The sequence below is a fragment of the Odontomachus brunneus genome, unplaced genomic scaffold (genome assembly GCF_010583005.1).
Source record: "Odontomachus brunneus isolate Ranch 3 - 2012 unplaced genomic scaffold, Obru_v1 Obru_scaffold_039, whole genome shotgun sequence".
Taxonomy (NCBI): domain Eukaryota; kingdom Metazoa; phylum Arthropoda; class Insecta; order Hymenoptera; family Formicidae; genus Odontomachus; species Odontomachus brunneus.
The window spans coordinates 1,437,223-1,450,085 of NW_022639489.1; the positions used below are offsets into that span (position 1 = coordinate 1,437,223).

A 12,863-nucleotide genomic window follows, 5' to 3' on the forward strand; every position below is an offset into this window, starting at 1 on the left:
CAAAATGGTAGAAGACTTTTTTGTTCAATTTGGCCTAAAGTATAAGTTCACGACGGCAGTCGTCGCTATTATAACTCATTTACCATATCCTGCAAGATCATTCACAAATTTTCTATAATTAATATCTCGATAATTAATGCGAATATCGCAAAACAGGACTTTTATGTTCACCTCAATCTGTTCTACGTCCCCACAAAATGCTCGGAGAAGAGTATGAGACACCCTGTATATATATGTATATATCGACATTTCGACATGTATATATCGATATTATATATATATCGATATTATATATATATCGATATTATATATATATCAATATTATATTTTGACATGTATATATCGATATTATATATATATCGATATTATATTTCGACATGTATATATCGATATTTGATCATTTCTTTGGAAAAAATTCGTAAAAGCCTCCTATTTTTCGGCTATCTAAACCAGAACCTCCCTTTAAGAGCCATTCGTTCAGTATTTTGTCTTTATTTAATTTCACTTTACGTTCCAATCGATCGACTTGAAATAGAGCTGTCATTCGAATAACTATTAAATAACAAATTATGTTTAAAGATTAATATATACACAAAAGCAAAAGTTTGATATAGCACATGGTTTTATACTGATTAACTTGAAAAAATGATTAAAGATCATATATTGATTGACACAAAATGATACTCTCGCAAATCCTTATCTTGAATGTGAATGCAATTGTTCGAAAATGAAGCTTTTTATTTAATCGTGTAGGAAATATATACTCTGTTTTTTTAATACTGAAAAATTTTTAATAATTGTGTTTAAAAAATTAAGTATATTCTAATTTAGATAATTTCCATCGCGTAATATATAAAACTCTAAAGAGCATTCCAATCTGCGTACCTTACCTTTGCACACCCAGAATGAAGTTGTTGCCAGCGTGCAAGAGTTCCTCATGAGCTTGTCCATGAGTTAAACTGCTGATCGGTTGATCATTTAATCTTACTACGACATCGCCGACCTTTAAACCCATACATTCGGCCAGGCTGCCCTCTGTGACCTGTAGATTATTTCTGCATTTTATGTTCTAATCCTTTCATAAGTGCTAATAATAAACCATCCTTGATTATTCCCTCGAAAGATTCAATTTATTTTTATCTTAATTTTGCCGAAGACACAAGAAAGTGATAATAATGAAATAAAATCGTGTTAAGAGATTGACAAAGTCACTCGACTCTTGTATAAAAATGAGAATTGTATCATCCTTATCATAATTACGATTTGAGCATTTTTGTTAACACCGACAATTGATAATAAGCGAGATAAGTAAGGAACTCACTCTAATGACAGTAAGCGGCTGTGGAAAATCGCTGCCACCCGTTAGCCGAAAGCCCCATGGCGTGTTGTCGAATTTTGTGAATTTTATGTTGATTGCCATGTCGCTCTACATCTGAGATGAAATCGTCCGAAATCGTCTATAATTATAGATCCGGCAGATTTGACTTTACGTGTGAAGCTTCTGCGAAATTTACGCGCGATTGCACACCAATCGACCCCCGTGAATAGAATAAATAGAATAAACGGAATAAAAAGGAGAAAATGAGTATACAAAACTTGAAAAGAAGAAATTGATTCGTTTGCGTTTTGATATTGACTTTAAACTGTAATTAATACAATCGATTGACAAGTATTGTCAGTATGACAAGTATTATTTATCCGTTGATACATGAAGTTATCAACATTATTGTTGATATTTTATATTTTAATAATTATTCTGAATAGGAGGGGGAGAATTTAGGTGCCTAAATTTAAAATTGCTCAAATAGAAAATTCTAAATTTTGTCTACGTGAATTTTCAGTTAAAATGGGATATTGGCAACGCGAAACGACAACACCGGATGTCGGATATGTGTTTTCTTTTATAATATCCAGTGCTATTTCTACGTTGTTTACGAATGCAACGGTAAATAATAAATATATCGCCGTAATGAATCGCGAAAATATGCACGATTTAGAAAGAGGGAGAGAGAGGTCAACGATTCTCACGGAGTTGCCCGCGAGCTGCCAAGGTAACGTTTATAAATAAGCTCAATCATAAATCGCAAATAGGACTCGAGTCGACGAGTGAACTTTAATCGGTAAGCAAGCGTAAGGTAAGGTAAAATCAAACATCATCGTGAAATAATATTTGTGTATGGTGCTTTTATCATGACGCCAATGAGATGCCGTAGGAATTAAGAAATGGGCGAGGGCCAAATTACAAGAGTGACGTGCACCCTTCGGAATGCGTTTACGCAGAATATTTCTATGCACGGGATATCTGACAATTCATGCACCTACTGTGTGCAGGCAGAACTCATCGAACTGACCTAATTCCTTTAACATTTTGTAAAATTTTGAGTCAACAATTGAAGAAGATTAGTGAATGATCAAGCGCAATACGGTGGATGAGCCGCGATGGTTACACTTGCCGTTATGTGCCTGTAGATTAGGTTTGTTCAAACTGAACAAGAAAAATTTTCTACTATTTTGTAAATAGGCGTGCAGATGTTTAGTTATTAATTGAAGAACGTTCGTGCATTATCGCGCGCAATCTATCCACCAGTCTTCTTTAATAACTTAAAAGTCTACGTAGTTGTTTGCGAAATAATAAAGAATCTTTTCGTTTGATCTAATTTATGTGTACACGAAATATGGGACACTTTGCGCAAGACACTGCAAAACAATGTAACAAAGTTTATTCATAGAAATAAGCTTTATTTCACAGAAACAGACTTTATATGCCACAAATAAACTTTAAAGTATTTTTTTCTTGGTTTAGGACTTCTCTCTCTCTCTCTCTCTCTCTTTCTTTGTCTCTTTCTCTCTCTTTCAGGATACGATCGAAAATTCGCTCATAAATTGCATGCATGGATCGACACTGTTGCAACTCTCTGTCGGAACTGTTGCATTATCGGGACTCGAACTCATCGGAATTACATCGATTCCTAGAGCTATTACGGAACTACTTACGATCCCGGTCGGAAACGCGAGTTTCCGATTGCGATTTTGTCCGTGACTTTGGGCTATTGTGAATCGCCTTCGAAATCAATCAACTATTTCTACGAAATAAACGATAGGAACCATCCCCGATCATTGTATGAGACTTCCATGGCTCTGTGCCGATCGATTGTATTTACATATACATCAAGTTATTTTCGGGGAGTTAAACTAAATAGTTCCTCCTTTCTTTTCTTTCTTTTACGGACAGAAATTCGCCCATGCAAAGAATCGTCACCGACGTGACTACCGACAAAAAGTCTGCCTCCCAATCGCTTAGTCGCCCCACGAATTCGCGCTATGTAAGGGTAATCGGGTCAAGATGGCCCAAGGGCCATGTTGGCCATACGTTTTGTATATATATATTTGTTGCGGAAGGAATAATGGAAAAAAGGAATCACAAAATGTTTTTTTCTGTCGCATTAATAAAAAATTGAGTCAAAGGAACTGTATATTAGAGTTATGTAAATTTTTAGGAGATGTCCCTTTGATATATACAAGATAACGAAGAAAGCAAAGTGTAAAAAGAAAAATAAGAATTCTTTTTTAAATGCAGAAAGCAAAAGAAAAAATTCCTACATTTCAAGAAATTGAAACGTAGTTGTTATGTGCGATGCAAATGTTTTTCCAATTACCAAAAGATTGATCTAATTGCATAATACGATTATAATTCTATCTCTGATGAAAGATCAAATAAATCAAACAGTAAAGTACACAAATAAAACGCGTGGGCAACGTGATCTTTGCATCAATTAGAGACGACCTGTCCTACCTGGAAGCAATATCGAATATATCAACCACGTAAAAAAAACGTGAGGAAAAAAATAAAGAGCCAACGACTGAGCCAACATCGTACAACGTGATTATCCAACGTGAATACTCAAGTGATTATCAATTACATGTAACCACGGCAGAATCGAATGTTTCATTCGTGAACACTAGGACCCCCCTCAGCGGCTACAAAAGCCGTCGCAAAAATTCTACTCTAGATCCGAGTTTGATGAGAGAGTAACATTTATATTTATCCACTGTCTCGAGCGTTCAACAACCCATGATCAGAAATAAATATATACGGAGTGTCCCGATATGACGAGGTGGCCGATGGTGGTAGGTCTCGCTTGGTGCGCGCGTATTACTTGCCGGCGGGCCGGTGGTAGCTTTAGCGAGGGCACAAGTTCCAAGTGAGCCGGGGGCGCGGCGCGTGTCGCAGAGAAGGGTGCACGGGGTGGTGTGCACACACGCGGCCAAGGACTCACTGCATGCGCCGGTGCGGCGCGAGAAGCGGCTGGAATCGGCGGTCAAACGACGCGGAATAAGCGGACGAGCCCGGCCGGCCGTTGCCCGGCGCAATGCGGCTGAAACGGTGTCACGATAGGCTTTGCCAGAAGGCAGATCCGCGAGCTTGCTGGCTGCAAATACTACGAGCGCGAGCCAGTGACGCTCTTGTGTGCCGGCTCACGGTCTATTTACTGATCGATCTATATTGGATTTGAGCCTCGATTTCCGGTTAACGAACGCCCGCCTCCGCCTCGCCGGCGAGTCGGCGCTCCTGCAGCGAGACCGACGAGATTCTCAGGATACCGGTTTGAACCTAATTTCACTTTGGCCACACGGTCATGTGGTTCGTTTAACTTGTTCAAATAGCACAAAACTATTACCCCATACAGCACAGAACGTTGAAAAAACCTTGATGAGACGTTGCAACGTTGAAAATAGAAGTGAGGATGTTTTTTCTACATGGAATTTATGTTGATTTTTTAACATCGATTACAAGATATTGCTGCAATGAATTTATGTTGATATTATATATTGAACAAAAAGTACAATTTTTTGCAACAATATTTGAGGAGCATTGAAAATTATATTATTGATAATATTAATAAAATATTTGTTATTATATAATAATAATAAAGAGTAAATTATTATTAAATTTTATTATATTAATATATATGTATTATATATGTTATACCATAATCATATATATTTTTCTTATTGTTTATATGTAAAATTGAAAAGTGTTTAAGCAATTTTGCGTAAACCCTGAATATTCTTTTATTTCATAATATTCTCTATTATATAGAGTCTGACGCAAGCTGTATCGATAACAAAAAATGCATAAAAAACATTAAACTGAAAGGAATGGTCGAAGTCATTTTGCAAATAACTATATAAATTTTAGAGATATTAAATAAAATAGATAGGCGAATCAACGCGTGTATTTGCTAGGTACGTTATAATATACTGTGAACACTGTAAGTATACATTTTATAAATATAAATTATAAGAACATTGTTGGAGTCATTGGAATCACCGCGTGCCGCTCGATCGTCAGGTTTAAGCAACGCAGTCAGGATGGATGATGGGTGACTGGCATACCACTTCGGATTCGAAATTATCGATGGAGGATTCGCGAAAGTTTTAGAGTGTTTGACAATTTTTGGTTTCGAGCAATTTCCTTTATAACTGCGATATAACTATGTTACAAAACTGTTATGTTATTATGTTATACTGTTATGTTATTATGTTATGTTATTATATTTACTAGTTAAGTTACATCAACAATATAACAGCAACATAACTTTAATATAACATGTTATATAAGAAGTCTAATGTTTGCATTACATTTCAGTTGTACAAAATTTTATATACATAAATGTGAAATTATATTTTAGGTGTTTCTCGTATATAAAGAGATATTTTAATATATGCAAGGATCGTTATCACGATATTGTAAAAGAGAGTTCTTACAAAGAGTCTAATCATAACCTTACTCTGTCAAAGTCTTGTGAGAGAGAAAGAAGGAATATTCTCTCTCTTTTGCAAGTTGTAGGTTAAAATTTGATTACTGATACAACATTCCCAGTAAGCAAATTGAGCGCAGACTACGTGCAGATTGGCAGCAAATTTGATCAAAAACCCACAGCAAAACCATAGCCATCTGTGTCTACATTAGGCTACGGTTTTGGCAACAGATCTTGCTGTCGGGCAATTGGTGCCAAATTGGCAGCAAAAACCGCGCAAAGCTTGCAACGCAGCAAGATCTGCGCGGTTTCTGCCGCCAATCTGCCGTCAAATCGCTACAAGCTTTGCGCGGTTTTTGCTGCAAATCTACAGCAATTATCCGACAACAAGCTCTGCCGCATATCTGGCGGCAATTTGGCAACAAGATTTGATATAACAGATCCTGCATCAAATTTGTTATCTATTTGCCATTAAAAGTTGATAGCAAGCTCTGCTCGAAATCTGTTTGCGCTGGTTTGGCTATTCGGGATTGTATCAATATTAATCATATTGTAATTGTCGTGTCAAACATTTACAACAAATATGTCACATTTTTTGAACGATATAAGAGCATATTGTAAATATTATCTATCAAGAGAGAGATATCGTTACGGCGCATCGGCATCACCAGTTTCCGGACGATCATTGAAGTTAAGCATTGAACAACATGATTTAAAAATGGGTGCCGCCTGACATATAGAATTCGAAACCACGCGAGTTTTACGAATGATTGAAATAATACGGAATATGAAATGTCAGTTTTTTTTTTAATTATTTAGACAAAATAATCATGCATTATCACTTATCTGAACCATACTAATGAATAAATCGTTGGAATTCAACAAAAAAACATATGTCTTTGCTGGAACATCATTTAGTTATTTTGCAGTTATATAATATTAATTGATGTTCCTATATAACCATAATATAACATGATATATTACATGTTATATCTATGAGTGGGAAATAATAACATAACAGCAACATATCAGTAACTTTCATGCAATATTATTTGTTACAAACATTTCTATTGCAGTTATATAACATTGATATAACTGTGTTTGCTGGGTTGCTACCTGGGACGTCATTTTTCCGTCTTTGATTCATCTCTTGATCTTTTAAAATAATTTTTCTAACCTCCCTCATAGCATAAGATCTTGAAAGAATATCTTGAGGACTTGTGTGGACATTTAGAAGCCCTCGGAATATTTTTAGGATATTCTGAGAACTTATGCGGGCATTTAGCAATCCTCTGGATGTCTTTGGAATATCTTTTAAATCTTGTGTTATGTAGGCTATTTGTTCTGCTTTTTGAGTTATATAGAATTGAAATATATGACAAATTGAGGTATATTGAGATATATGAAATTGCATCTTAAGACCAAATCATACTAGAGATTGGCGATTGACGATTGACAATTAAAGATTAGATTTTAACGAATCAACAAGCTTCAGCCTTGACTTGCTTTATTCCAATTGGTCTTGTCCCAATCTTCAATCGTCAATCATCTGTCGTTAGTGTGATTTGGCCTTTACATGCTAAGTATAGCGAATTCGGTAGCTTGCACTTAGTACGCACTGAGTGCGCGTTCAGGCTTGTTTACAGTACATTCTTATATTTAAGATCGTATCTTAAATATATATTTAAAAAAATTTTAGCTAATAAAATGATTCAAACGGATGTTGTACATATATTATGGTTAAAAATATTTGAGAATTTATTTAAGACAATCTTTAAATATAATAACATACTATGAATAAGCCTTAGTGCTCACTCAGTGTGCACTAGTGCAAGCAACCGAATTCGCTATAAGAGAGAAGCCTAAGAACGGCATTAGCCTGATTCCAGAGGCCAGAGCTAGACGCATTTTCGAAACGCCATCTAACAAAATGCGCTTTTACTACGTGCGTTAGGTGCAATATCGCGATGATAACTCGAAACACTTCGGTTCGAATCTCGGCTTAGGGCTTGGAACACAACACTCGGTGCTTTCCAATTGCTTAAGGGCCATCACATACAAAATTACATAGATGCATATGCATAGCATAAGATCATATGGACCAATGAGCATCGAATATTAAGTCGCCATATTGATGATTCATGCTTAATATTCGATGCTCATTAGGGCTATTGCACACAAATTGACATAACTGCATATGCATAGCATAAGATCATATGGACCAATGAGCATCGAATATTAAGTCGCCATATTGATGATTCATGCTTAATATTCGATGCTCATTAGGGCTATTGCACACAAATTGACATAACTGCATATGCATAGCATAAGACCGTATGTACCAATGAGCATCGAGTATTAAGTCGCCATATTGGTGTTCGATGCTTAATATTCGATGCTCATTGGTCCATACGATCTTATGCTATGCATATGCAGTTATGTCAATTTGTGTGCGATAGCCCTTAGTCCATACTATCTTATGCTATGCATATGCGCTATGTAATTTTGTATGTGATGGCCTTAACACATTTTGACACACACGTACACAACTAGTTTATTGATCACATGTTATCTAAAATATCTTGTAAGATAATTTGCAACCAATAAAATAGTTTTGTGTAACACAGTGTACGCAACTGGAAAGCACCCATTGAATATATACTACTAGAAATGCTGCCTCGTGAAGACTGCGGGATGAGAGAGAAGTCTTTGTTTCCTCTGTTATACTTATTTGATTCATAGTAAAGTCAAAAGTGGGGAGAATGTTACATCCTCTCCACTCTCGACTATACTATGAATCAGACAAGTATAAGGGCTATCGCACACAAATTGACATAACTGCATATGCATAGCATAAGATCGTATGGACCAATGAGCATCGAATATTAAGCATCGAACACCAATATGGCGACTTAATACTCGATGCTCATTGGTACATACGGTCTTATGCTATGCATATGCAGTTATGTCAATTTGTGTGCGATAGCCCTAAGGGTGCAAACCATGGACGTAATATACATAGACCCCGCATATGGCCAGAAAAGTGTAAAAACCCAACATGTAGGGTGCGTTTGCTTTGAACGCTTATGCGCTTTAAGCGCTTATAAATATCGCTCACGTCGTTTACTTTGGCGCTATAAGCGCTTAGAAACTGCATATTGACGTCATACGTGACGTCATAATTCGCGCTTACATTCACTTCTTCTATCGTAAAGGCGTGAGCACTTATAAGCGCTTATTTTCCAAAGAGAACGATAAGTTAGATTGCGTCGATTTCATCGACGCAATCTAACCTCCAATATAAACCTTAAAGTGAAATAGTGTTTCAAAATGACTTCCAACGAGAGTAACAAAACCAGAGTAACTCTGCAAGATGTTACAAATAATAAAATGTATACACTTGTTGTTACATCAAATGAGGCAAAACGTGTAGAAACAGATAAGTTTAGGGCACCTTTCATAAAAATTTATTATTTTTGTTATTAAATCATATTTATTTTGAGTAATAAAGCACTGTCCAACAGTATTTAAAAAAAAAATAAGTAATATTTCAGTAACACTAGTAATACATTTGATGAAGGAAACGGACTTTCTCACAAATTTACCTAAATCTTCATATTTTGTTGTATAAAACATGAATATTATATGAAAGTTAAAATCGTTGATTATATTTTGTTGTATAAAACATGAATATTATATGAAAGTTAAAATCGTTGATCTTAAATAAAACAAAAGTTATAAAGTGAAAAGTTATTAAAATGTGACTTAAATACTTCATCATTGTATAATGGTACAATCACTTCTACATAGTTTTTTAACCAAGGTATTGTTTTTTTTTATTGATTCAATCATTACGGATAAATACTTTTCTAATTCTTCTTTATATAAGTTATTTGTTTCGTTATCATTAAAAACATCTAATGAAACTAATATTTGAGCAAATATACAAACAATTTCCTTATCTTTATCCTCCATTTTTACGTTCACAATTGCTTACAACAGCCAAAGGAAACGGTTTTGATCTTTTCGATGAGTGCGCTTAGAAATCAAAGTAACCAGGCAAAAATAGTGCTTATAAGTGTGAGCGCTTTAAGTATGTGAACGTCCAAAACGAACGCACCCGTAGAAAGAGACCACAGATATAATATACATTGGCCGGTATTCATAGTCCAATCTTATATTTGATCAGCATAAGTATTGTCTTAAGATGTCATGAACCAATCACAGAGCCGTATTCACACCTTAAGATGGCTTGAAATAAGATTCGACTATTGGCTCCTGCACACAGGCAGTGGTAATGCTTGCCGCGCGGCGGAAGTCAGCGCGACAGCCAATCAATATGTTGTTTTCCTAGAAGAACTAGAAGGTTATTACTGAAAACAGCATATTGATTGGCTGTAGCGCGAACTTCCGCCGCGTGGCAAACATTACCGCGTCCTGTGTGCATGAGCCATATGAATGACGGCCAATAGACTCCGCATACAGTCAGAAAAGAGTAGACAATATATACAGCCCTTCTGTTCTCTGTCTCTTTCTGCACAGACAATGTGTGCAATAAGATTTAAGTAAGACGTTTACTTGCCAATCTATGGCCGGTATTAATAGTCAAATCTTATATCAGAGAATTCTTCTCATTAGCGGTTTCATCAAAATCCTGTGAGAAAAAGAGACATATTTTCAATCTTTCTCTTTGTCTATCTTTTCTTAACTTAACCTACTGTCATAGGCGTACTGTGATTGGATATTGTGTGGAATTTGACAAAACACAGCGGACCAATCAAAAGTTATTCCTTTAATGGCCAAACTCTGATTAGGGTTGTGTTCCAAAACTCTACTCGACGGATAGAGTAGCATTTAATTCACCCATCAGAACAAAAAGAACTAAAATTTCTTTATCATGATTGGTTAATTGAATATTATTCTGCCGAAGAAGATTTTGGAACGCAGTCCAGAGTGATTCTATTTCAGCTGAAACCGAGATAAAAGCGGCCTATGCAGTGCTGGCAATTCGCGAGATTTTCTCCGCGAAAGGAGGCCTTCTGCGCATGTGTAAAGTGATATGGCAGTCTGCTATTGGATATCGTATCGTATCCACGCATGCGCAACAGGCCCCCTGTCGTATAGAAAATCTCACAACTACCATGACCCCTCTTCTTCTTCTCTCTAGTTACAAAACCAGTTTATTGGTCACATATTATCTAAAATATTTTGTAAGATAATATGCAACCAATAAACAGGTTTTGTGTAAACATAGTGTACGTAGCTGAAAAGCATCCTTAATTAACTGCCACCAACGCCATCTAGCTTAGCTATAAATTGAGGAGCGTGTAATTCAACGGTCTCTTTACGTTCTTCAGCTTGAATGTTCACTTTGCTCTTTTACTTGGGCTCTATTTTCTTTTACGCACTCTACTTTTGGCTATAGCGGCTTTCACGTTTCGATATTCATCCTTTTGCTCTGAGAAAACGTTTAGTGACGTAAAAGTTTGTAAGCGCGTTGGATTCAGCTTTAATAATTAATTTACGGTGTGGACTGCAAAGCGATATTGACCCGAAGGTAAGTTTTACTTTTCAATTACTTTTCAATTTACGAGTTATTCAAGTAGAACTTTGAGTCAAATCCCATACAGCACAGATTTTGCAGCAACATGACGGCAACACTGCTGCAACGTTTAACATTGCTGTAGAGATCTGTGCTATATGGGATATAACTCTCAGAACTGTGATTGTGAATGTTGCGATAATATGTGTTAAAGTAATCGGTAATAGAGTGTTCGTCGTGTTATATAAAAGCAAATATTTTACTTTAAACCAACAGTGAATACTATAAATATAATATTTTCGGAATCCAGACAATAGGCCTAAGGTCAGGTAACACTGATCTTACAATACAATTATTTCTTGGAACATTTAATAAATATTTTCAACACATTTGTGCGCGAAAGGAGGATTTGTCGTCGAACACTCTACAGTTGGTCGTCAAGGAACAACGTTTTTCCCTGCGGTACTGGGCCTTTATTCTTGAAATAGTCGTGTTTACGTAATTTTTACTACGCAGGTTTAATCATACCATAAAATAGCTGCGCAATAAAAATTACGTATACGCAAAAATTTCAAGAAGATGGGCCATGGTTTTAAGAAAGTCACTGTAACGTTACATACAAGTATGACGCTTAGGCCGATTTCACCAACGTCGATTGGGCCTTGATCTAGAGCTTGATTCTTGACGGTATGCGAATGAGATACGCATGGGAAAATGTATAGTTCACGTTACGGATACTGTAGATTTTCGCATGCGTATCTTATCTTATTCGCACACCGTCAAGAAGCGGGTCCTTGAGTTTAAGTCTGTTTCAAATAGTTTAAACGCAGTTTAAGGCTTGCTCGACGTTGGATTCGGGCTTTAATATTCTTTGTTAAAAATTCTTATGAAAAAGCATTAAATTCAAAATTCTTATGGAATAGCACCACGTGTTAAAAAATATCACCGATCTAAAATATTATAATAATACCCTAAGAGCGCCAACGTGCGTCTAACGAGCTTTTAATGCGCATTTAATGCAGTTAAAAGCGCATTATACGTGTACTAGCGCTCCTTGGGTATTAAAGACGAAATTCTTATGGATTAGCATTACGTGTTAAATAATATCACCGATCTGAAATAGTATTAATGATAAAATTCTTATGGAATAGCACCATGTGTTAAACAATATCGCCGATCTAAAGTAATATTGAAGACTATACCCAGTAAGCAAAATATCATTACTACAACGTTATTATAATGATATTCAGTAACACATAATGTTTGCAAGTATGTCGTATTTAACGTTGTACACAGCATCATAGTGAACAAACTTTGATACCGATCTTAAGGTTTCGACAATGTTGAATTCACATATGTTATATCGTTTTACTTAATGTTATGCTAATGTTTTTAGAATATTCTGTGATAACGTTCCTCGAATAATGTTAAATAAATGTTTTCGTAACGTCAATTCATATCCCAAGTAGCACAAATACATTTCCATTGTATATATATATATATATATATATATATATATATATATATATATATATATATATATATATATATATATATAT

At 35.6% G+C, this 12,863-nt stretch overlaps 2 protein-coding genes across 2 annotated transcripts in view; one reads left to right on the top strand and one right to left on the bottom strand.

Moving 5' to 3' along the window:
- Positions 1–4,412, bottom strand: part of LOC116844050 (titin) — a 21,575-nt gene extending 17,163 nt beyond the window's left edge. Inside the window, exons 1-3 of the mRNA XM_032815138.1 lie at positions 4,162–4,412; positions 1,322–1,457; positions 891–1,042 (exon numbers count right to left, since the gene is read on the bottom strand). Coding sequence (XP_032671029.1) covers positions 891–1,042; positions 1,322–1,420 — 251 coding nt within the window. The 5' untranslated portion in view covers positions 1,421–1,457; positions 4,162–4,412. The remainder of the gene's footprint in view (positions 1–890; positions 1,043–1,321; positions 1,458–4,161) is intronic.
- Positions 4,413–11,122: 6,710 nt separating this feature from the next.
- Positions 11,123–12,863, top strand: part of LOC116844144 (angio-associated migratory cell protein-like) — a 12,289-nt gene continuing 10,548 nt past the window's right edge. Inside the window, exon 1 of the mRNA XM_032815309.1 lies at positions 11,123–11,319. The gene's annotated coding sequence lies outside the window, so the exon portion shown is untranslated. The remainder of the gene's footprint in view (positions 11,320–12,863) is intronic.